General features: G+C 38.1%; 1 protein-coding gene across 14 annotated transcripts in view; it reads right to left on the bottom strand.

Moving 5' to 3' along the window:
- PLCB4 (phospholipase C beta 4) overlaps positions 1-27132 on the bottom strand; it is a 411667-nt gene that overhangs the window by 185904 nt on the left and 198631 nt on the right. The window contains exon 1 of one of the 14 annotated variants that reach the window (XM_054541575.2): positions 15607-25876. The exons of the other annotated variants lie outside the window; for them this stretch is intronic. Within the exon in view, the coding sequence (XP_054397550.1) occupies positions 15607-15639 (33 nt within the window). The 5' untranslated portion in view covers positions 15640-25876. Of the gene's footprint in view, positions 1-15606; positions 25877-27132 lie in introns of those variants that run through there. 14 annotated transcript variants of the gene reach the window in all.

Raw genomic sequence — 27132 nt, 5'->3', positions numbered from 1 at the left:
TTCACTCTGATGCTAGTTTCTTTTGCTGTGCAGAAGCTCTTTAGTTTAATTAGATCCCATTTGTCAATTTTGGCTTTTGTTGCCATTGCTTTTGGTGTTTTAGACATGAAGTCCTTGCCCATGCCTATGTCCTGAATGGTATTGCCTAGGTTTTCTTCTAGGGTTTTTATGGTTTTAGGTCTAAGCCAAAAGAACAAAGCTGGAGGCATCACGCTACCTGACTTCAAACTGTACTACAAGGCTACAGTAACCAAAACAGCATGGTGCTGGTACCAAAACAGAGATATACACCAACAGAACAGAACAGAGCCCTCAGAAATAATGCCGCATATCTACAACCATCTGATCCTTGACAAACCTGACAAAAACAAGAAATGGGGAAAGGATTCCCTATTTAATAAATGGTGCTGGGAAAACTGGCTAGCCATATGTAGAAAGCTGAAACTGGATCCCTTCCTTACACCTTATACAAAAGTCATCTTGTTTCTTATCTTTTATGCCTCTGAAATAAAGTATTTCTGTTCTTACTAAGGGCAGCAAAGAGCAGAGGGTATTTTATTACTATTGAGAATTTAACATAAACAGAGTTATCATCAGCCCTAAAGAATATAAAAGTTCTGAGAAATAAGAGGATTAGAGCACCCTGGGATATTTATAAATGAAAGACTGTATAGTAACAGTTTTTTCCCTCTCTCAAAAGTAGAACTTGTCACTGTTTTCAAGAACAGAACTAACAGAATACATGGTGGATGTCTATACTTTACCGTGCAGGAAAGCAACAACTTCTCCCTTAGTAGGAGGTGCTAGCCATATGCAACAATTTTCAGGGAGAGTTCAGCCCTTTTTGATCTAACAGTAGTAGTTCTGAGAAGGTCTTGGAAAGTAGAAAACAAAAGGGAAACATGCACAAATTAAGTACAGTTTTAGGTAGAGGTCACAGATTCCATACTGGTCTCTCCTGGATCTTTCAAGGTGTACTTAACCCAGGGCTTCCTGGTCACAGAGGACCCCAGTCTTTAAAAAGTCCTGAGGTTCAAGAGTGGGGACTATGAGAATGGAGGCTTAGGTTGACCTCTTCCTCAGCTTAAATTTCTTCTTTGCAGGAATACTCTTTGAGTTATTTCTTTTTAGCCAAGATGGGAACTCAAGCTGGAAGCATAGGGGAAAAACTAGAGAATCTTTAGGTCCCTGGATTTGCCTTAGATTATTGGTTCTTAAAGTATGGTACTCCGACAGCAAACATCACCTGGGACTTCTTATAAATGCAAAATCTCAAGCCCCATCCAGACCTAAATCAGAAAGTCTGCTGGTGGGGTCCAGGAATCCACGGGGTATCCAGCTAGCCAGATGATTGCAATGTAAGCTAAGGTTTGAGAAAACAGCCTTAGATCAAGTCTCCAGCAAAAAGGAAAAAAGGGGGAAGAGGAAAAAGGTCTTTAAATCTTTATCCAGTCCAGCCCAATTTACCAGGAGAAGAAGCTGGCTAGGTATTTGGAACTAAAGCTTGGGTAAGAAAGACAGTCCATTTGTCTAGAATGCATGCTTTTCTCAGGAAGTCCATGGAAAACTGAGCCTATGGAGATGCTGAAGGCCAGTACTTGCTTTCCATCCAAGACCAAGAGTAGATACTGAGAGTCTGAAGTAAATGGTAATTTTCTCAACTATTTTTTTTTCAAGCTTCATCCTTAAGAGTTAAGTAAGAAGAAACCAGTTAAGAATGACAGGCAACTTGAAGAAAGTAAATAAAGGGTGACTGAGTCATAACCAAACACTCAGCCAACACAATATCCCTTTAATCTGCAGTGCAGACTTCGCAGTCACTTAAATAACTTCAAGCAGTTACCTCTTTTGGCCCAAACCTTTATGCTCCCTGTTAACTACAAGCTATGAATGCTAATATTTCTCCTAAGAACTCAGGAAAAAATATTGGGTAAGAGTCAATCAGCAAATTCCTTTAAATTTAAGGAACTGCAATTGACAAATGAGCTGAGGAGAAAGATTATGTTTAAACACAAGGATTCTAGAAGAAATGTGCCCTCAGCTGCACTGGAAAGCAGCATCTTCCCTCACCACCTTTCCTTTTACATTCTCCTCTCTGTATTTATCAGAATTGATTCCTTGCCCCCCAGTACTGAGCATTTTGCACATTTCTCTTTTCTTCCCATTCACTAACTTACTGGTTATTTACTTACTGGTTATTTACTCCCCTAAACTTACTGGTTATTATTTAATGAAACTGGGCCAGGCACCACTCTGTATTTTCATTTAAGCACCTTGTGCTTCCCCTCTTTGAAGAACTCACCACCGCACCTGGTAAACAGCTATTTGTTTATCTGTATCATCACTATATGATGACCTCTGTGAAGGCTGGGGCCTTGCTTGCTACTATAGTGTCCAGCATATAGCAGTAAACAATGAATGAATGAATGAATGAATATCTTACTCTGTGGAGGAGCTCCCAACCAACCCCCAAAACAAATCAAGGCAGAAAGGACAATGGACTCTTCTCTTATACAAACACACACTTTATCCTTCCTTCTCTTTCTTTTCTTCCTTCCTTCCTTCCTTCCTCTCATCCTCTCTTTCTCTCTTTCTGACAGTCTCTCTCTGTCACCCAGGCTGGAGTGCAGTGACTTCTTCCCTTCCCTTCCCTTCCCCTTCCTTCCCTTTCCTTCCTTCCTTCCTTCCTTCCTCTCTTCCTCTCTTTCTGACAGAGTCTGTCTCTGTCACCCAGGCTGGAGTGCAGTGACTTCTTTCCTTCCCTTCCTTCCCTTCCCTTTCCTTCCCTCTTTCTTTCCTTCCTTCCTTCTTTCCTTCCTTCTTTCCTTCCTTCTTCTTTCCCTTTCCCCTTTCCTTTCCTTTCCATTCTGTTCCATTCCATTCTTTCCTTACTTCTGTCTGTGTCTCTGTCTCTGTCTCTCTCTGTGTCTCTGTCTCTGTTTCTTTTTGTGTGTCTCTCTCTCTCTTTTTCTTTCTTTCTTTCTTTCTTGAGTCTTACTCTGTCACCCAGGGTGGAGTGCAGTGGCACGATCTGGGCTCACTGCAACCTCTGCTTCCTGGGTTCAAGCGATTCTCCTGCCTCAGCCTCCTGAGCTGCTGGGATTACAGTTGTGCACCACCACACTCCGATAATTTTTGAGTTTTTAGTAGAGACAGGGTTTCACCATGTTGGCCAGGCTAGTCTCAAACTCCTGGCCTCAGGTGATCTGCCTACCTTTGCCTCCCAAAGTGCTGAGATTACAGGTGTGAGCCACTGTGCCCAGCCCAAATGCACACTTTAGTACCATTTCTGTGTATACCTGCTCCTCTCTCCAGTATCCTGAAATGCTGTTCACAGTGTTTGGTTCTCCACTCATACCCTGCTGCCTGCCTGCTGCAGGCTAAAACCAGGCTTGTAGAATGAGTTTCCACTCTTTACCAAGTTTGACAGCCTCGATTGTGCCTATGAATAATTTCTAGAATAAACATTCCAACCACACCTCCTCTATGGCCTGAACCTCTGTTCTCCTTAGACCCTCTCTGATCACCGTCTCTTAGTAAGGGCTGTTCAGATTGGCACCTAGGTCCTCACTGGTGGGGCTTGATCCCGGACATGTCCTCATGAGGTGCGTGGTGTTCTTATCCCTAGAGACTGTCTCTTTAGAGGAGACCTCTGGGCAGCTCATAAGGTACTCCTGTCTCTTATGCCCAGCCCTCTGTACTTTGCCCTTCATTTGCCCTTGGACTGCCTGCCACAATTATCAGGCAAAACATCGCCAACATGAATCATATATGTCAAGAGGGAAAGCTCTTTTTAGAAGCCTGATTTTGCCTTAATTATTGGACTGTTTCAAAGGAAAGATTTTTATTTTATCTTCACTTGAATAAGCTCTCTGAAGGTTGCCTCAGGCGTGAGTATGGAGTAAGCCTGAGGATTGTAAAATGAGACTTCACAAAAATGGGCAAAGTGCTTTGGAAAGGAGCAGGCACAAATTCAAGGACTCGAGGCATTCTTTATTTTAAAACTATTTTCTCACTAAAATAAACATACACACACAACGAGCTCTTCAATTTAATCAAAATTCCTTGTATTTAAAAATTCTCCAAGCTACTTTTATAAATAGATCTTTGCTATTATTATACAGGAGTCATAAGAAGAGGATAAAGCCTAAGACCATGCATATTAGAACTGAGCTCAGACCATAGAAGGAGAAAATAAAACATTCTTCCTCAAGTTTTCAAGCTTAAGGATATCCGAAATCCACAGTCTTCATATGTTCATCCACACAAGGGTACTGCCCCATGATCTGAAAGTAACCTTTAGTCTAAAAAATGTCACCTACATAAATCTCAAATCTCACACAAGGTCATTTATCTCCTTATGTGCCCAAAATTGTTCCACCTGAAGTCCAAAAGCTTAAAGTAAGTACAGAGATGGAACTAATTAAATAGAGATAGTGAGAAAAAATTACATGGAATTCGAGGTTTGGGGAGGTTGATTTAATTTTTTTATACATGCACATTATTTTCAAAATCTCTAAACCTTTCTTCCTCTTTGCCTTTTTTATGCACAAAAATACATCCAGTCTGAAAGGAAAAGAAAACAAAATCCTTAATCTCAGTTAACTTATATTAAAAGTGTCACCTTTTCAGGCCCCTCCTCCTCAGGTTTGGCATTACTAATTAACTATTACTTAAAATAATGGGAAATTTACTGTGCAAATTGGTTTATGTAAGTGAGGCTGCACATTAAAACTAGGTGTAAATATTAGATGCTGTCTTTGGCTTTTTCTGATAGACCAGCAGGGAGAGTGGAATTGAGTCTATTTCATTCACATCAGAAATACCAGCAATAACATTCACACAACTTGAAATAAATCTAATGTGACATTGGAAAAGTGAATCAGAAAAATACAAGTTTATAGTTTTATAAGTAAATTAACCATTTTTAAAAATGAGTCTGCCTTTGATTATATATTACACTATTTCCACAATTAATATTAAATTAATATGAACTATATAGCATGCTGGAATGGAAAGAGAAGGGCAATCGGAGATGGAAGACCTGCATTCCAGCCCCAGCTCTGTCCCAACTAGGTGTGTGACCTTGAGAAAGCCCCTTAACCCTTTGAGTCTTAGTATCCTTGCCCGTAAAATACAGAGGCTGAAACAGTAATTTATCTGGTGTTTTCTTAGGTTATATTAGTTTTATCTCTGTGATGCCTTCTCAGTTGACATTAATAAACATTTGATTAAACATTATTTGAGCTCCTATGAAATATGTTATTTAATAACCATATATATCCTTCCTGAAATACATTTCCAAAAATGAAAAAATGAAAGCCACATTCAGATGAGCCAAGTAAGATTTAAAACAATGCATTACTATTGTGCCTTGAAGAGTAACTGACAGAGTAATGACATAGTGGCATTTCTAGAACAACTCTTCAGTATCAAAGCACACTTTCAAGATGCCAAATCCTTGTCCAATTCTTGTAAGGTCAACAGTCTTCAAATAATTGTCCCTTTCATAAGATGGGTGCTTTTACTGGATTATTTTAAAACATGTTTGCTTCCATTGCTTATATAGAAACTGAAAAACATCCCTCACTCTAACAAGGCCCAGAGGCAATAGGAAGGATATCAAAGGTCAGAGAGTTGGATGTGAAGCGATTCCAAAGAGTTCACATGGTGTTTTATTTTAGCAAATTTCTTTAACTTCTAATTCAAACCATATCCGCAGGCTGGAGAAAAAGAGAGAGAAAATGGAGCTTCTTTAACTAAGTTCCCTGCCCCTTGTTAGACAAATCCTTGGTTTTCCCAAGTGTCGGTACTAATGAACAGTTACAAAAATTGCTTTGGTCCTCGTGTCTGCAATCAATTAGTTTTTGTTTTTGTTTTTTTTTTTCTGAAAGGATAAAGTTTGATCCACCACATTCTAAAATGCTACCAGACTGCCAGCAAGTTTCAAAGACACATCAGAAAGAACTCAACGGCCTGACCTGGAGACCAGGAGGATGACATTCTCATTAGGCAAGAGATGCTGGACTTTCTGCAGTAACGAGAATGAAAGTCACCACTCTGCTCTAAAAGCAGGGGCTATTTACCCCTGACCTGACACACTTCTCGAAGCTCTCACAATAAAGGCACCCAGCATCCACTTACTGTTTCACCATTTACCAAGTATTTTTACATACTCTCTTGAAGTTACATACTCTCTTGAAGTTAGAAATCTTAACACAACTGGAAAAATGTGGAAAGTAAAGCTCAGAAAGCTTAGAATCCCTCAAATATGGTAGAACTATTAATAGAACTTAACAAACCTTTTGACTGAACACCCTCATTGTCTGACCTTGGTTCTCATGACGAAAGTTCCTTAATTTCAAGTAAAAAACACTCTAAAGATATGGCCTCCAACCAAAATGAGGGAGACTCATCCTTTCCTGGGACTGTATTTAAGCTGCTTTAATAAGAGGTAGTTTAATAAAAAATAAGGATTGCTTCAATAAAGGACATGTCCACATTACTATCAGTTTCCAATTTTCCACTTTGAAATGACCTGAGGACAGAGATCCTGGTAACCTCAGCATCAACATCAGTAAATATTTTATATTATCCAAAAAAAACCTAATAATTTCAAGTTTCTTTTATTTTTTAATTCCCTTATAAAATCATTATTCACTTTAAATAGATCACTGTGTCTTTAAATCCTGGCTTTGTTTGTAGAGTGTTCCAAATATGATAGAGAAAACTTAGTTTTATAAAAACATCACAATCTAGCCACTTAGGCCATGACATTAATTGGTCTACAATGCTATTTGGGGAATATTTGTAGGGAATATTTTAATAAAATCAATGTTGCTGCCTCTATTTAATACTGGTGAAATCACAAGTGTGATTAAGCCATTGTATATAAATTTTTATTTCTATTCTTCCATATTTGAAACCAACCCCCAAGGTAAGACAGGAAAAGAGATAAGATTCAAGTATGACAATTGCACGAATAATAAGTTAAACTGAGTTTTGTGGATAAAATATCTACTGTCACTAAATTAATTATTGTGCCCTGAAGTTTTACAGAGAAGACGACTTATAATTAAGGTATATTTTGGCCATCTATGTTATACCTTCCTATGGCCAATTTTTGTGAAAAAAGGAAAAAAGACTTTGCTGGATACCCTCATTTCCTAACTGTCAACTCACTGTAAATGTCTTAAAATATGGAATCTAGCATATATATTCTGTTCAAAATATGCCTTTTGGAGTAGCTGAAACTTTTGGTCTTCAAGCTCAATGTTCTTATGTTGATCCTGATCTTTCTTAACCTTTCTAGAATGTAACTCCTACCTTCAGCCTGATCCTCTTTCCACATGTGGCCATCCCTCCACCTCCTCTGTCCTTTATCCTTTTTGGCTCTCAGTATTCTCCCTCCCAGGGCAATCCTATATGTATCACTCTTCTCCTCACCCTTCCAAAACTCCACTCCCTTATTTTCAGCAGCCTCCTAAGACATCTCTACCAGTGCTCCCTCCAGTATTCCAGATGTCCAAATATGTCCTGAGATGGGCTCACTGCTACAAAAGGACTGCTTTGAAGAATAAGACAAATTATCAAGATTGATGTAAAAGTGAGCAATGCAAAGATCGTAGAAGTTAAAAAAAAAAAAAAAGCAACTACAGGACAAAGGAAAAAGGCCTTTTATGTGAAAAACATCTGAACTTTTGGTGAACTCCAACCTTAATAAGCTAATGGTGAAGAGGTACTTGTTGAAACCTTAATGCAGTCTTAGGGAGGTCACTGATAAAGGGCTATAACAAAATTAGTGAACTTTCAGATCCTAACATTGCTTAGAGTATTTTGTACATTTCTGTGCCACAATTTTAAGAACCATATCAACAAAATACAAAAATGTTGAAGAATATGAAAGTTATAACATTTAAGCAACAGTCGATAAAAGATAATCCTAGGGATTTCAGACTTAATCTGAGCTCTTCCTGTAATAGAGTGGGAACAGAGGCCAAGAAACCTCAGGTGAGCTTGGCAAGGTGCCACAATCCTGCTGGTGGAGCTGCAATAGAACCACATCCTTGAACTGCCAGTCCAAAACCCAATCTCACTGATGCAAAGGGAAAACACGCCTTTGAAAAATTCTGTCTATTCTCTAGTTTAAAAATATGGAAATCACTGTTGTTTGCCTTAAGGGAAAGAAAAACATAAGAGAGCTGAAGAAATGAGATATAAGATTAAGCCATGAAATGCAGATAAATCATGCATATTCTCTTTCAAGAAAATTCCCATCTCTTCTGCAGTTTATATCACAAAGTAATTTTATTAAGGTTTTATGGAAAGGTCACTATTGCATTTCTGTAATATTAAAATCTATCTTAGCATACAGAAATCCCTCATGAGCCTGAAATATTAGTTCAAGACTAAGTTTATTAAGGTTTTGGCATGACTCAATATTAACTTTCTCAAAATATTACAACCATTTTCAAATCAGATAAGCAGCGGGATATAAAACTGTGGCTCATAAAAATAAAATCAAGAAAATGGAATCATTGCTTTTTAGTTCTTAGAGATTAACTTTATACTTTAAAATTGTGAGGGAGCTTATCAAAACAGTTCATTCTGTATTGGTACTTTCATTTCACAAAAGAATCAGACAGAAACATGGTTAAGGTCTTTGTAGCATATATCAAAGTAAACTGATATTTTAAGACCAATTCAGTTCAAGTGCCAGTAATAACTTTAGTTATCTTCATAATCCCTTGTGTTTCCTAATACTTTCATCCATGAGTTGAGTGATGATTAAACAGAGAAATGCCTGGTATGTCAGTACTTGAGTCAGCTGAGTCTGATACCTCAAGTTTTCTAACTCTTATATTCCAGAAAAGGTATAAAGTTTATCTGACAGAATCAGATAGCAGACACCTGTTATTTGGCAATGTATGAATTTATTGTCATGATTTTTTTTTAATAAAATGTCCATTGTTAACAAACATGCTGAGAAATTATGACGCTCCCTGGTGAGGAAAAAACAAACAAACAAAAAAACACTACCTGAAATTCACAGAGCACCCACTATCTCAAAAGATCATGCATAAATATGGTATTCTTTGACTCACAGACTAGAGACCTGGCAAGAGATTGAAGAAGTTGTTTGGCTCACAGCCAGGTGTCCAGGAAGGTGACCATGGAAGTCTTTCTGGTTATTTGACCATACAGATCCTAGGGGATAGAAAGTGTATACAAAGATACTGATGGCTCTTCAAAATTCCCTCCTACCAGATCTCAGGACTCTTTCGTTCATTTAGTTCTCTGTAGACTTCAGCAGTTGATTAGAATCCCTTATCCATGAGGTCATGACTCAGAATGACCTCACTGGCATGGTCTTAAAATACTGTGAATCCCACTGTATGTTGTGGTTATGTTTGAACCTAGATGTAGTACCTCAAGATACATTCTTAGTTCTCTGCAGAGTACTATGTCACGTTCTTAAGCTTAAGCGATTGGCCACACAACTGGCATTTTCTCTCTTGGCCTCATGGAATAAAACACTGGTCCTGAACTATTCTTTGACAATGGGACAAAAGGCTTTAGGCCTGAAGAAATAGATGTAAACACTGAAGTAAAACCAGAAGCCAGAGAACCTTCCCTAATTATTACCTTCCAAACCTAAATCTGTCTCTTCCACTATACCCATAACCACCTCCTCATATGATAAATACATACTTCTTCAGCAAAACTTTTACAAAGAAGTATGAAGGTTTATAGGTGGAGATATATCCCAAATGTGTTCATTATATTTTAGCCTATTTGATTATTGATAAACTACCTAATTGTAGGCATCTATGTCCAAGAATTTAAAAGTAGATGGAAAAACCCTAAAACTCCTAAACTCCAGGCTAATTTCAAATACCCACCAACACACATACCTACACAAGATAACTCACATTTTCATGAGACACATGGATTCCTTTTAATGGCAAAGTGCACTCCATGTGAAAAGAACCAATTTTAAGACCTGCTGCAAGCAATTACTGTGAAGCTGAAAGAGAATCCCACGAACTATATTTCAAGGAGTTTCCCCATCTGAAAACAGACATGCCTATAATGTCACTTTGCAGGAGGCTCCCAAGATAGAAAAGATGATGCCTACGCATTTATGGCATTGTTCTATTTCACAATAGACATGGACACTATTTTCACTGCTGTACAGCATTCTAACCCCTACAAGCGAACACTGGCCTTGACCCTGGTCTGGCTGTTCACTTGCTACCTGGAGCCATATTTACTCTGGTCTTTAGTTTACCAGACAGTAGAATCCTCCATCAAGCTTTTCTAGGATCTAAACCAACTTTTTTGCTTATTTTGTTTATGGCCCCAAAGCATGCATTTGTTGATCATGTATTTTCAAAGTTTTCTGGGTCACACAGAGAACTGTTTACTGGGTCACACAGAGTAGCAAATATCCCCTGTAATGTTTATTTACTTTCCTGAGAAAGAAGAACCTCAGAAAGCAGGTCTATATTGCAGTAATAAATAAGCATGTACCCAAGCATATCAATTTATTATAAAAGAGGACCAAGATTTCCTATGAATTCTACTATGAGAAGAACTATACTATGCTAAAAAGAACTTAGTAAGTCAGGCTTTATTTAATAAATCAGGCTTTATTTACTAAAGGCCACAGAAAGTAAAAATGATAATTCAATTTTTTCTTTGACTAAACAATGCACACCACAGCCCAGTATTAGTCACATGAAACCAATAAGTTGGCTCTAATCAAATTATTTTGAAAATAAACAAATGTGTTCATAACAACGCTGGTTTGCCCTGGTTAAAATAATGCCATTATAAACTGACTATAATTATATTTTTAAAATGCTAAAAATTTCTAAATTGTTTACATTTATTATAATATGTTACTTTTGTAACAAATTTTTAAAAAAACATTCCTAGCACACTTACACAGAAAGTTCCTTATTTTCTGATGGTTTTCTTTGCAGAAAATGAGTTTGTAAAAATAACATATCTTCATGCAGGATGTTTTATCATGCTGAAAGTGAATGTTCTCCCCTCCCCTGGGCATCCTCCCATTTATAGTCCTGTGACATCAAGGCCATTGCAATTTAAATAACTGCTTTTTCACTTATAATATATAATGAGTTGGGTTTTATTGAAACAACTTAAGCAGAGCTCTAGACCTGGTTTAAAAACTAATCTTTTTGAGAACCTAAATTATAATAAAGCACTGCATATATATGGGACATGTTTTTTAAAGGATTATATCTGGTAAAATGGCAAGAATTACCAGCAAACACTATCTAGTCTATTTATCTTTGATCTATTTATCTATTTCCTGTGGAAGAAGGTATTTCTATACATGTCATAGATACTGATGATGAGCAAACACAGAGTCAATCTTGGAAGTAGATTTTTCACAGGAGGGACCAAGGTGAGAAATCCACTTAATGTCGGAGGAGAGGGACAAAAAAGATCATACATTTCCCTCTCCCCCATCTCTTTCTTCAAACCCATGTAATTCTCCATACCTTTGGTTCTTTATCCTTTCTTCATAAGGCTCCTCATCTCCCTTGGGATACAAGCCAATCTATACAATATGCTGTAAGACCTTACATAATCTAGCCTTATATCTCTCTCCATTCATCTCCTGTTCCTTTCCCATGCTCACTTGACTCTAACCACATGGACTTCCTCCTGTACCTCATGGAGGCCACTTGTAATTCTGCCTCAGGGCCTTTGCATTTACCATTACCTCAGTTTAGACCATTTTCCCTAAATATCGGCATGGCTCGCTGCCTGCAGATCATAGTATAAATGTCACCATATCTAAGATACTTTTCCTGGCCACTCAGAACAAAATGGCATCTCACCACCACCAGGATCTCTCTTTCTTGTTACCTCCTAGATTTTTCTACATAACACACATCAACAACTTGATCTCTGATCCTTTAAATATCTTGTTTGTGTTTCCTCTACCAGAGTAGTGACTACATATATTTTGTTTTCTGCTGTGTCTCTGTCACACAAATATATGGGCCATGTGGTGGGTGCTCAATATAGACCTGTATAGAATGAATGAATCTGTCCCTCTTCTGACTTTTCTCAATGAAGGAATTAACAAAGGAATCCATACATGACAGTGGCCTTAAGTGTTGGTGACTCAGGGATAGAAAACAATTAAATGGAACATTAAAAAATATAATAGAAAGGGAATAAAGTAGGGCATTAGGGTTAAATATAGCCTCCTCCTTCTTTATCAAGGGATGATTTATTATTTCACTGTGTCCCTGCTAGACTAGATACTACACAGAATTCAATAGTGGATAAGACACAGACTCTATCCTAACAAACTCAAATCCAGCAGAGTAGGTAGACTATTCAACATAAGCAAAATAATATTTTACAGGAATTTATAACCAGGAGAGATAGCTTCTGCCCAAGAGAGAAAAGGGTAGAAAGGCCTCCTGGAGAAAGTTTCTGAGCTAGGCCATAAAGGATAAGAATTCTTATGTGAAATGCAACATGTAATGTTTGAGACTATAAATGATCAGCAGCAAGACAGCATCTTGCTTCTGAAACTTTAAAGTACTTCATAAAACCATCCCCCAAACCCCACCTATTAGAAGATCAGCCTTCAGACACCTAAGGGTTGAAGATGGAAATTCATGGTGTCTTTGAATATGGCTAACTCTGAAATGCCTCAATGGATTTCGTAAAGGGAAAATAAGTGAGATAGAACTTTGTCATGTGAGACAAATGTAATACATAATTGCATAGAGGTCTTTATTTACTTGTTATCCTCCTTTGCATGCAGCCTCAGTTGGGGGCAGGGGTAGAAGGAGGAGCAGGTATATTACTAGTTCAGGCCAATGGTTTCTGCCTGAAGATAAAGTGTGTCCCTTCTGGGGGGATATATTTACTGCTCCTTCTCCAGGAATGGTAGACCATTTCCAAGCATGACCAGAAAGTCTTCCCCTCCCTTGATCACACTCCTTTGTAATATGACTACACAGCTTCTCCCATCAAGATATGAAGACTTTCGTTCCACATGGATACTGAAAATGGGTTTTAGACATGTGACTTGCTTTGAAACAAATCAGAGGCATGAAAAGCACTTGTACATTGGGGTTTTCCTTCTTGTTTCTTTGAAACCCTGGGATTATCATGTTTAAAAGGTTAAGAAAATCTATTGGAAGACGAGAGGCCACATAGAGAGAAGTCTCAGTCAATCCAGTCATCCTGGCTGAGGCCCCAAATAAAGTGAGTGAGGCCATCCTAGGTTATCCAACCTGAGCCAAGCCAGCCATGGCCAGAAAAACCACTCGACAAATACAGAGAATTGTGAGAAATAAAACATGATTTAAAAAATTCTACAAAATTTGAGGGTGGTTCATTACACAACAAAAGCTAACCTATATACCTGCTAAAATAGGCTGAATTGGATGACAGATCTCTGTGGGGCTCTAGTGAGTAAGTGGACACTGTGATTATGTTATATAAATGATATTATTGAAGAGTATTAAGGAGATACAGGGAAGAAGAGAGGAAATTCAAATAAAAAGGTAGGGAGAGGAAGCAATTAGAAACTTGCAAAGCAGTCCAGGGTGTGAGTATGGGGGTATAATAAAATTAAAGTAAACCATCTGTGACTCTGAAGTACATAAAACTGTAACATCACTTTTCTGGATGACATGAATTATTGTGAACACAAATACGTCAACCTTATTGTGAGCAACCTGACAGAGAAATGTTTATATCCTATTTTTCTCTGAATCTCTCCTACCTACTTTTTTAAAGCCTATACCTAGAAGAGAGACTGGTACTATCACAGATGATTAGAGAATCTTTGATGAAGGAGTGAATAACTGAATGAGGAAAGGAATGCCTTGGTCATCATGCCCTGTGATAACAAAGTTGTGTGTCTACATTTTGTTCTATATCTCTTTTGATGCTGGGCTTTGCTTTCTCCCAAACTGTTCCTATTTATAGCTCCTACTGTCTTCAGAGGAAGGAACAAGGGAAAGATTATGTGATACATAAGAATCAGTAGGCTCTGAGTGAGGGCAACTGGATTTTATAATAGCATTTTATAGCAAGGTCTGTATACTAGCCATTTACAACATTTGGCTGTATTTTTCACTTCTGGATGTTTTACTTTTTGTTTAACTTGGATGGCTGACATTATTAGTAAGTTGATATCTAGATAAATAAAGTAGTCATGGAATATTTATTGAAATTTTAGAGTGTGTTTAATTCTTCAATGCCAATTTTTTTTTCAATTAAACTAAATAAGAAGGAAAGATATCAGCCATTTAACCACAGACAATTTTCCAGGGTACCTAAAATATAACGCATTCCCAATTTAATTTTGCAAAATCATTCAGCTCCACATTTCAAACTAAATACAAACTATCATTTTAAATATAAAACCTACATGTTTTAGCAGTTTTAGGTAATAAAATGTTATATGATAAACCTAACATTAAAATATTTTAGCATACAATTGTGTTTTTATATCTATTTTGCTTTACAGTTCAGTTGAATTACTTTGAAACTCTGATTTGGAGTGTTTTCATTCCATCATTTTAACCTAATATACCATGACTTATTTTAAATATTTTAATATGCCTAGCCTACAGACTTGGCTAATTGTAAGAAAAATATTGCTCCAAAATTTTATTTTACATGCACAATATCACTTGCTAATTAACAGATTATTAATAGTAACATTTTAAAGTGATTAAACTACTTCTAATACTGCATTCTAAAATGTTCTTTCGCATTGAATCTGTATAGAGACTTTATGTGATGGTCCTATTATTGTGTCTGTTTTGCAGATAGGGAAATTAAGCCCTCAAGCAATTAAATCACTTTCCAAAGTCACAAAGCCACTAAATGGTGATGCCAATATTTGAATAAGATAGCCTCATCCCAGGGTTAGTATACTTAACTGTTAAGAAATTCTGCTCTCTCTCAAAAATTTAATAGAACGGTTCTTTGAAAAAGTGAAGTTCCTAAGAAAGTTTGAAGCATGATTTAATATGAGAAACTAATTCCAGAGAAACTTTCAAAACAGTATTTATTACATAAATGTGGTATATCTCTCTCTTTTTTTTTTTTTTTTTTTTTTTTTTTTTGTAGCAGATGTTTCTTTGCCCTAAGCTAAGAGTCTCCTTCCTTTGCTGAACTATAATACAAATATGCCTCCAGGCACTATTATTATGAACACATGTTCAGCATACAGAACCACATTTCTGATACACTACTTTCTGCTGGGATTTATGCTGGATTTAATAGCTGGATTTACTTCAGCATGCTCAGTAAGGACCGTATCTCCCTCCAATCAGTATTTCCTCACAGAGTGAAATTTCACAAAGAAAAGACGCGACCAAAGACAAGAAGAGCTGATGCAAAGCAGGCTAGGTTCACAGTACACAATCAATAAGTCACAAACATAGGTGTTTGGCAACACTAAAAATCCAAGCAAGGCAGGCATCAGTTTTCTTGCCATTTTTCTTCCTAAGGAGAATGCTTTCCTGTTTGCTAACTTCTACTAACAGGGGATGAGAAACCCAGTGAAATTAGGACAGAGACACCCACCTTCTTTTCTTCCCTTCCCTTCTCCCCTGCCATTCCATCTTTCAGATCGAAGTGGAGAACACAATATCTTTGTCCTTTGATAGGTCTTCCTGCCTTCTCTTCCCAACTTGGAAATCCAATGTGAAGAGCCAGTGTTTTGAACCTTTACCCACAATCAAAATTCCGCAGGAAATGGGAGGAGTACCAAAGGGCTTAGAACTTCAATGGATCTCCTTTCCAGAGGCCAGAAGGTCAGTGGCCCACTCAGATTAAACTTCTCAGGGGATATGACCTAAGTAGCTTATTAATCTTTATTCCTAGAAACCCCACAGCCCCTCTTCCAGTCAGGAGGCAGCTTTTTATGCAAGTCTTTTGGCTTCCAGCAACTGAACAAGTCAGTCCCCATCTTGGCTTATTACAAGTGCCTTGGCTTTACCATTTGTGAAATACCAAAGGGGTTGGCTGGACAACAGTTAGCCTGTTCATAGTAATGGAAAACATGAAACACCCTAAACTCCAGCAATAGGGTGGGGTAAAGTCAACTATGACAAAGCCAAACGGCTAAACAGTACAAGGCCATTAAATGTGACGATTCCAAAGAGCTTTTCATAACATGGGTAGGTGCTGGTAGTATTATTTTAAATGAAAAGGCAGAATGCAATACATTATTTCAACTACTCAAAAAGAGGCACAGAAACAAAATGCAAAAGACTCGAAGGAAAATATTCAAACATTAGCCAGTGGTTTCACTGGGGTGAAGGTCAGCATTTTTTTTCTTTTTCAACTTTTATGTACGTTCTAATTTTTAAAATATCTTACTTGGATTTAAAAAATAATCTTCAAGGAAGATTAAAATGATGATGAACTCTTTGGAAGTAAGTCAATTATTGATACCTATAAAATATCTTTCGTATCTCAAATTTCAGCTGAATTTCCTGCTAGTCACTCTTCTATTTTCCCTGTTGTTCTCTCTGCCTAAAATGAATCTTCTATTCCTACCTATCTCCCCATTTTCCAATCCTGTCTGTCCTTTGATGTCTGGCTCAAATGTCATTTCCCCCCTTGATGTTTTCTCTAATTCTCTCTTCCTTTAAATCCCAAGTACTTTATACATACCTCTCCAAGGCAATGAACATCTCTATCTAGCACTATAATTATTTCAAGCTCATGTCCAAGTCTGAAAGAAGTTTCAGCTGCATGAGAAACTGAATTCAACTTTTACACTCTGCATAATACTTTGCACATAGGAAGCATTCAATGAACTCACAGATAAAGGAATACACAAAAGGAATACATTGGCAAGCAAACTGTTTAATTTTAGGTTCAACTTTGTAATCTGTCCTTAGAAATGTTCCTATTCTTTAACCAAATAACATACTCCAAATTTTTCCCACAGTTTCATAAAGTTATTAGCATCTTGCTTAATTGAGGCCATCCAACATACAATGTATCTGTCTTACCGAGATGTAACAACCCAAGAACGGAAATACAGTAAAGATTGTATTTAAAAAAACAAACAACAAACAAAAAAACTCAGTGGGGAACTCCATGAGGGCAGGACCTGTGAATCTTTCATTTTTGTGTTCTCCTGGCACATGGTAACTTCTCAATGCATACTTATTAAACAAGTGAAGAGAAATCAATGAGTGAATGAACAGGCCTTGTGTGAGTGAGACAACCTGCCCTAGTCATGGCCTGTATGGACCACATCCATTCTATGTGTCGGCTGCCATCAGGTACTCACAGTGATTGCTACTTTCGAGGACCCTGGAAGCCCAGTGTTCATATCTGCTCGTTGTGAGATCCAATGCAGCTCCCTCAAACTGTAAACTGAAGGTTATGATATCTACCTGAAGAGTCTTTTTTAGGGTAATATCAGATGAAACCCATGCATAGGGCCCAGCATCTAGTAAAGCATGCCATGAGTTGTCATGAGAGAGCTTGCTGGAGTAACCATGGATAAATTAATAAGCAAACATTTTTGTTCAAACCTTTTTCTAAAATTTAATTTTGGAACTTTGTAAAGATATTTTCTGTGCTTCTCTTGAGTAGAAGTACCTGAAAATGTAGATTAACACAGTTCCTGGATGTCCTATCTAAGCAATGTACACTCTTATATGCAATGCTGTTCTTATAAATCAAATCTGGTCTGGAAATCTTGCCAATAGAACATCAATACTAACTCTTTTCCAGTTGGACTGTCGTGAAATACACTAGCATAAAAATGGCAAACCCTTTCCTGATTTACAGAGCATTTCAATTTGTAGTAGAAGGTTACTGACATGTATTAAAGTCTTGCAGTTCACAAGCCACCTCTTCCCTATCCACCAAGTATTGATAAACACAGCTGTAACTGGGAGAGTCCGTGCAACTGGAATTCTGTTTGCTCTGAACTTAAGCAAGCTTCTGTTCTCTGTGTTCATATCTCTAAGAAAGCAACATGAAAACATTCACTCTGGGTGGCTTGTGAGATTTAATTGAATAAAAATAGCGTAAAGTTACCTTCTAAGGCAATGTTGTTGCGGCTGCACATGGTCTTATACTAAAACCGAGGTACTGTTCCTAATTTGTTTATTCTAAGGGAAATCACAGACACAGGGCAAAATGATCAAGTGAATAAAACTTTCAAAAAACAGTTTTATTTTATTGTTTCAAAACAGGAGTGCCTGGTCTGTGTGCCCCTTGAGCTGTGGGCTTCATGCTGAATTCCTCCTAGATAGGAAAGCTGTCTACGGTCTTCTGTCACAGTACTTGGGTACCCTCGGTCATTATGCCCCTTCTCTCCTCCCTTCCAGTGACTGAGCTCTAAAGCAAATTATCATCATGAGACTCACAAGGATACTGGTCTCACCAGAAGGAAGACCCTCCCTGACACTCATCAACTATTAACACTATAACCAGCAGTTGCCATTTTGTAACTGTGGTGCAAGGTTAACAGCTGATAAACTGGTAATTAGACTACTGCAGGAAATCTGGCATTGGAGGTCAGATGGCTTGATACTGTGCATCTTTAATCTGGCTTTGCCCTATCCATACACCAAAGCAGGAAAGCTGCATGGGCTGAGGCTATAAGAACTCAGTAATCTTATGTTCTCAGGGAAAGAAACAAAGCTGTTCTTTTTAGAAAATCAAATCATCATCCACAAATCAAAACAGCAAAGTTCGCTTTTCCTCTGTTTCGCTCAGGCCTGTTTGGCTTATCTATGGAAACAGCTCATGCTTTTCAAAAACTGGGCTGAGCGGTCTTTCAATATTATGTTGCTAAGTAGTCCTTTCTAGGTTAAACATGTTTACTCTTCAAAAAGGCTGAAATTTTGCTCCAGTGGTTATACCCTGTAGCTAACATGCAGTGAATCCACTTCTCCCACACGGAAGGAAGATGACAGTCACATAGCGGCAGTAGGTGGAGAAGCTGGCTTCCAGGAACCTGGTCCAGGGCTTCCCAGACTTTACTGTGCATCCAGGTTACCTGGGGGCCCCATTAAAATGACCAGTCTGATTCAGCAGTTATGGGGTAGGGACAGAAATTGCACATTTCTATTTCTTTTTCTTTTGGAGACAATATCTTGCTCTGTCGCCCAGGCTGGAGTGCAGGGTTACAATCATTACTCACTGCAGCCTGAAACTGGGTTCAAGCGATCCTCCCACCTCAGCCTCCCAAGTATGAAACTGCAGGTTTCTAACAAGCTCCCTGGTGATCTCAATGCTGCTGGTCCATGGGACATATTTTGAGTAGAACAGAATAGCTGGGATTTGAATCTTCATTTCTGGAATTGCTTCTTATCAAAGGACTAGACTGTGGCTGTAAGCTAGAGGCAGAAATGACATGTGTGGTATGATGGGAAGAAAGAGCAGGGACTAGGAATGGCACAGAACGAGCCACGTGACCTTGGACAAATCCCTGGATCTCAATTCGCTGCTTTGCAAATGAAATAAATAACCCCCTCTCACAAAGCCTGAGAGAATAAAACATATAAAAATGTACGCAGAGGCTTGATTCTAGTAGCGGCTTATGACCTATTTCCTGAAAACTCAGTAAAATCCAGGTATTCCTCCCCGTCTGAGACTCACATCTGGCTCCTCTTCTCAGGCCCCCACACCTGAGTCCTGGCCCATGAAACGTGATTGGAAGTAGCTGTATCACATCTGGGCGTGGCCCATAAAATATCCTCCCAGGAACATCCCTTCCTCTTGGTGATTTGGTCCTTCTAGCTACATTGACTCCAGGGTGAACTTGGAAGCTACATGCTAAAAATGACAGAGCTCTCATCAGCCTGGATTCCTGAATAAATGAAAACATGTGGCAGTCGCATCAACCCCTTCACCTGCCCAGTATTGTTATATGAGCAAAGATAAATATTTTAGAGCCATTACATGTTTGTGGTCCTCTTTGTTACAGCAGCTAGCCTACCTAGGTGACACATTTGCCATCCGTTTCCTTTCCTCCTCACCTTCCACTCCCTACTGTGCTCTCCCCTGAAACAGTGCCACATGCATCCTAAACTGCAGTGTATGGTTAAAAGTATAAGCTCTGAAATCAGAACAGCTAGGTCCAAATTCACCTCCAACCTTTCCTTGTACAGCACTGGACAAGTATGGTCAATAAGTTTCCTATCCTTACTTTTGTCATCTGTGGAAAAAGAAGGATTGTATCATTGCACATCTTTTGAGAAGGTCATGAGACAATGCATGTAATGGAGTTGGCACCTTACTTGGACAAAATAAGTACTCTATAAACAAGCAGCTATCAACAGCTCCCTGGTGATCTCAATGCTGCTGGTCCATGGGCCATATTTTGAGTAGAACAGAATTAGTTGGGAATTGAATCTTCATTTCTGGAATTGCTCCCTATCAAAAAACTAGACTGTGGCCGTGAGCTAGAGGCAGGAATGACATGTGTGGTATGAAAGGAAGAAAGAGCAGGGCCTAGGAATGGCACAGAACAAGGCTGGAGCTCTGGCTCTACCATTTAACAGCCACGTTAAATGGCTGTTTATTATTGCCCAATGGGCCTTGGGCAATAATAGGGTCCCATATGATAATATGCCACTTGTTTCCTCCCCATCAGGTAATGCTGTTTCATCAATGATATGGTTTGGCTGTGTCCCCACCCAAATCTCAACTTGAATTGTATTTCCCAGAATTCCCACATGTTGTGGGAGGGACCCAGTGGGAGGTAATAGAATCTTGGGAGTCAGTCTTTCCCATGCTATTCTTGTGATACTGAATAAGTCTTGCGAGATCTGATGGGTTTATCGGGGTTTATGCTCTTGCTTCCTCATTCTCTCTTGCTGCTTCCATGTAAGAAGCGCCTTGTGCCCTCTGTCATGATTGTGACACCTCCCCATCCATGTGGAACTGTAAGTCAAATTAAACCTCCTTTTCTTCCCAGACTCGGGTACGTTTTTATCAGCAGCATGAAAACGGGCTAATACAATAAGAAATACCATAAATCATTGTTCATATGGTGGTTGAAACAGTATTTCCTACTATATGGTAAAATTCTAAAGTGTCTCTATTACATTCAAAGAGTTCTGAATTGGAAAGATTTTTTCAAGTATCTTAAGCATGGTTATATTTTTCTTACACTTGAATGACAATTACAAAACTAAAAGGGACAAAGAGGAAAGGGGCCAAATAATTAGTATAGATTTTAAAAATTTTTAATAAGGTAGGAATTTTACTACTTGAAAACCTGTACTGTACAGAAAAAGCAAGACTGTCATATAATAAGGGATACTTGTATCTTTATCTGCTCTCTGGAACCACAGAGAAAACCTATCAGCAGATGGAAATTCTCAAGAGAAACAGTTTTTGATGCTCAGGTATCCCCTATCAGAAACAAAGAGTAGAGGCAAAGCACAAGGCATGGTTTTCGTAGGACAGAAGATATTTTTCTCTTTAACCTTACGTGGGATGTTTAAGTATAGAATTTGCCATTATAAAAATGCATTTGTCCAAGGCTGATGGAAATAACTTTGCTGTTCCCAAACATGTGTTTACATGTGCAAATAAAATAGGGTCAGAATCTGATCATTTGGGGGGTAAAAATCAGATTCAGTCTTAATACCTAAGGAGTATGATGTCCATTAAGATACTGAAGACAAGCATAATTTCTCTCATCCTGCATTGCCCTCTCTTTTTTATGGCAACTTAAAGGGATTGGTATTGCAATTTTTAAGAGATGACATACAAGAAAGTTAACTGAAAGCATTCGCCACCACAAGTAGTGTAAACTCAAGAAACTATAGCATTAGAAAGGAAAGTCAAATGGACCAGGAGTCCATAAAAAATCAGATACATCTGTTTCTTTAACATTTAATGTGCCTTTTCCTTTCTAAAGAAAAATGAACTGTAAGAACAATGAAAAACTGGCCTGGAGCAGGAACTGTGGAATTCAATTTTTTTTTTTCTTTAAAATACTCTAAATGTGATTCTTCTGTCTAATTCTTCTATCCAGCCAATCAGTTACAAAGTCCTGCTGGATTCTACTCCCTGGATCTCTCTGGCATCTGCCCCGTCTTACCCTGACTCTAGGTTTTGTATTAATCTGTCCTTTCCTGGGCTGCTGCAAAGCTTCCTAGTTAATATCTTGCCGGCAGTCTTCCTCCTGTTCTTTCTTTCATTGTCTACACAGAAGCCCAACTAACTTTTCTAAAAATGTAAGTTTTATCATGTTACCTGATTAAAGCCCTTCAGTGGCCCACAACAATACACAAGATAAAAACCCACATTTAGTAATAACATGGCTTAACAAAGACGTACATACTCTGGCTTGAGCATCTGTATCATCTGCTCCAAACAGACACCACACACACACACACACACACACACACACACACACACACACACACACTGTAACCACAATAACCAGTTCTGTATTATCATCCAAACAGAACATAACTCAACACCTTCCTCTTCCTCCTCCTTCACCTGGCAAATACCTACCCACCATCCATGACTTAGCACAGATGTCACTGACACTGGGACCCTTCTCTAACCCACAGCTTTGGGTGAGGGGCTCATTTGGGATCCCCTGCTTCTTCCATCTGACCAGTATATACAAGTATGGGCTCTGGAGTCAGACTGCCCAAATTCAAATAGCAGGCATGCCTTTTATAACTGTGTGATCTTCAGCAAGTACTTAACCTCTCTGTATTTCAGTTTCCTCATTTGTAAAATGGGAATAATCACAGTGCTTACTTCAAGAGCCTTGTTTTGAGAATTAAAGGCGTTAATACTGAAATGACTTAGAAGAAGGTCTGACGTTTCATTGTTGCTCGATACATACTAGGCAAGAGTAATGATAAAAGTGGTAGTGACATCATTCTATTCTCACATTGTAAGTCTTTTACCCTTGATTGTATGCTTTGCAAAAGCAGGTCTATGATTATTCTTCCTGCATGCTACTTGACCTATGTCAAACATTCAACTCATTGTTTATTTTCTAATAAGTATATACTGAGGATTAAAACCAATAATGCCCCCATTCCTGAAGGGAATCCAGCCTCCTCTGAATTACATGGATATATTTTCTCCTGTGTAACTTTAAAGTATTTTCCAAAAACAAAATATAGAAAGTACCTTCTATGTATCCAACAGTGCTAGGTACCAAGGTAGGTAAAATGAAATGAAAAAAAAAAAAAAATCCCTGTAACCAGAAGCTCACAAGGTAAGTCAAGTTCACTAGTAACAGTGAACAAACCGGGAGAGCCTTTTCATGAGACCAAAGAACAAACTGACCTTGTCTGATATCACCCAAGACCATCTTTTCATTTTAAGGGTATGCTCACCAAGAAATTTGTCACACTTCCCCACCCTGGGGAGCAGAAAAACTCAAAAACAATTTGATTAATGGCCCCAAGGGGAGAGCTCTGGTAGCTTACTTGCTTTACACAAAAGAACTGAGTAAATATATGACTTGCCAAAATAAAATATACTTAGAAAGTGCTAAAGCAATGTTGTCCAGGCTTGCATTTAATTCAGGGTGGAGGAGGAATGAGGGGAGAAGAGGAGATAGGGGTTGAGACACAGACCCTTGATAGTCTAGGTTGGAGACCTGCAGCTATGGTGGTAACCACGACAGCATGTAAAGTGTCAGTAATGCCCCATCTTAGACTTCTGATTGCCAGTCAGCATCCTCATTAGCAGAACATATTTTATGACTACTAAAGCACATGTAATGTTTTAGGTACAAGGCCCTGATCTGATTTAATTTCTTCAAATTATTTTCAAGTGATACAGCAGAACCTCATTGCAACAGCAACAAAGTTCTGTATTAAGAAATTGTTATACCTTCTTAGTCATGGTACCTTGATATTTTCTTTCTCTCTTTTTTTTTGAGAGGGGTGTGTGGGCAGGGTTTTATTCTGTTGCCCAGGCTGGAGTACAGTGGCGTGTTCATAGTTCACTGTAAACTTGACTTCCCAGGCTCAAGTGATCTTCCTACTTCAGCCTCCCGAGTTGCTGGGACTATTAGGTGCATGCCATCACGTCCAGCCAATTTTTTTTTTTTTGGTAGACATAGGATCTTGCTGTGTTGCCCAGGCTGGTCCTGAACTCCTGGGCTCAACAATCCTCCCTGCTCAGCCTTCCAGAGTGCTCAGATTATAGGTGTGAGCCCCCACACCCAGCCCCATGATGCCTTCTTAATCAAAGGTCAAATCACATTCCTCTAAAATCCAAAAAGCACAACCCTAAAAGCCCCAACTGATATAGTTAGTCTGATGCTACATGTGACTCCTGACTCCAGGTACAAGTGCTATAAAGAATTCTACTACATTTGCCATTTTGGCAACCCTTTTTGAAAGAAGCTAAATGTTTCTAATAAGCCATCTCATTGGTCCACAAAACATTTTATGCATGATGTATTATTTACTCACACCTCACATTGTTTGGAAACATTTTTTTACGGGGATAAGTAATCTTGACAAGCAGTTGTCATCTTAATTATAGATGCACATAATTCGTGTATAAAAAATAGTAATGACAACGTCAATGTCTTCTAAATGACAGAAATCTTAAATGTAAAATGGTTGTAAGCATAAACTTTGTTACCAGAGAGTCCTGGGTTCAAAAATTCTTGAATGAGCTATGTAAATCCTGGGAATGGTAACTAACTCCTTTCAACTTCAGCTTCCTTAACTGTTAAATGTTGATAATACTACTACCTACCTGATAAAGTTGTGAGACAATGAATGTAATATGCAGAATGTCTGTGGTAGAATAAATACAAGCAAACTTCTTGGTTTCTTTACCTCTGACAGTTAAGCTGAGCCTGAGAAAGTTTAGCACTGTCACGGTACTGCTTTCAAATAAGATGTAAAATGGACAACTTGAGGTAATGAACAATCATAGAACCCTTCAGAAAAGAGGCAGGGGATAAGTCCTCAAAGGCTGGATGAATCCACAGCTGGAAATTACATTCTGCCCAATAAGGCCTTTAGAGACCTAAAAGAGAATGTTGTAACCTTTTCTTTTTCTCAGCTGTTGGCTAGCAATGCTTTCTCCTGCTGCAAATAATAAACTAATTTCTACAATGAGTCATCAAAATATGCTGAAATTTGTCTGGAAGAAAGGTTGTCTATGAATAGGGTCAAAAATGAGTCCATCTTTTCAAATGAAAATATGCGTGGCCTTCACTGATCTTTCCATGATAGTATGGAAATCAACAAATAATTCATCTAAAAAATATTTGGTTTTTTTTTGAAAACTCATTGAGGTGGCATAAATGGGCACTTGGTACATTCTAGGTAGCATACTTGATCTATATATTAGAATGGAAATTTCTTCAGATTTGTCTAATTTTCTTGATCCTACCTAGGAATCATAATTAAACTATATAACCTTATTAATCATCAATAAAGAACACTTAGTTTGAAGTTGCAAGTAGGGTTCATAATATCCATGTTATTTTTAAAAAATATATGGAGAGTTTGAATAAAAGGAAATATGTGATTCTTTCAAAATGTAAGTCATGAATGGTACATACACACAACGGAATACTAATCAGCAATAAAAAGAAATGGATTATCTATACAAGCAACAACACAGATGAGGCTCAAATGCATTCTACTAATGTCACATTCAATACATATTGTATGATTCCCTTTCCATGACATTCTGGAAAAGGCAAAGCTAGTAGTGATGGAGAATATATCCCTGGTTACCAGGAGGTATGGATGGGAAGAGAGCTGGAATACAGACAAACAACAGACAAGAATTTTTTGGAGTGAAGACACTGTATCCTATTATGTATCCTATTATGACAGTGATAACATGATTCAATGAATTTGTCAAATCTCATATATCAAAAAGTATGAATTTTACTGTTTGTACCTTTTAAAATAAATAAAAAGAAAAAATGTAATTCACCATTTAGTGACGCTTAATATTATTTTAAGCTGTCATAGACAGGTAGTTTCTCTTGAATAAAAAAGTAACTTCATTAATAAAATCCCAGGGGAACCCATTTTTTAATACTGTATTATATACTGTGGATTGTCTCTGTATACTGCCATCCCACCCTTCCTTGGTTAGGGAGGCCAGAAGGTTAAACATTAAATTTCCAAGACTCCTGTGTATCTGAGTTTCACCAGTTAGAAGCACTTAAATATTTAAAGGGCAGTGGCCATCTTCCTGCTGCTACTGCCCCTGGCAATCACAATTTGAAAGATACAGGTTTTAGAGGAAATTACAGCAGCAATAGCAACAGTGGGTGTGCTCTTGAACTCAAAAGTCCAGTGATGGCTACAACATTCCTCATCATTCACCAGGGTTTCAGGCCATTTTCTAAGTACCCAGTCCCCATGTATTAAATCTTTCCTGTGTGAAATACCTAGAGTGGTTTCTTTTCTTTGCCTTGATCTCTGTTGATATAAGAGTAGTTTATTTATAAAATGTTCCCTGTCATGGATCTTTCTATAACAGAATTATTCAGAAGTTTCAGAAACGTTCAATTTAAATCCAGCAAACTACAGCCAAAGTGAAACAACCTTCTGTTTACCAGATTTTTCAGTAGCACTCAGTCCTTGCTCACTGTGTTGGAATGATGACATAGTTGAACATATTATCTGTTATGGCTGACAGCTCCAGGCTAATATGCCAGTAGTATTAACCCTAGCAGAAGAAAGACTCCACTTCCAATGCACTTCAAATAAAGTCTCAGAATTGAGCTTGTTAATCCTAATTGGTCAGGTCTTGGCACCTTCTCCATTCCTGAACCCAAAGCATTCCATCCTTAGCTGTGGGAGGTCATAGCCAAGGTCACTCTCATCACTGATAAATGAAGACAGAACATAAAACCTATACTCACTGATTAAATGTTTGCATATCCGTGGACTTTAAATGTATCCTTTTCTGTTAACAACTAATCAGATTAGTTAAGCCTAAAATAAGTGCTGTAGACTTGTTTAAAGAAAAACTTCCCATGAGGCTTCACAAGTATAGCCTAAAGTATTAGGAATAAGCCTCATTTTTTTGATCCCATGTGACTGAGCTACCTGCATTGTTGCACCTTTAAGGAGGATATGACAGCAAATTCAATAT

This window comes from Pongo abelii, chromosome 21, assembly GCF_028885655.2.
Source record: "Pongo abelii isolate AG06213 chromosome 21, NHGRI_mPonAbe1-v2.0_pri, whole genome shotgun sequence".
Classification (NCBI taxonomy): Eukaryota; Metazoa; Chordata; class Mammalia; order Primates; family Hominidae; genus Pongo; species Pongo abelii.
Note: the sequence above shows the minus strand (reverse complement) of the source record. Positions and strands in the feature narration are given on the sequence as shown.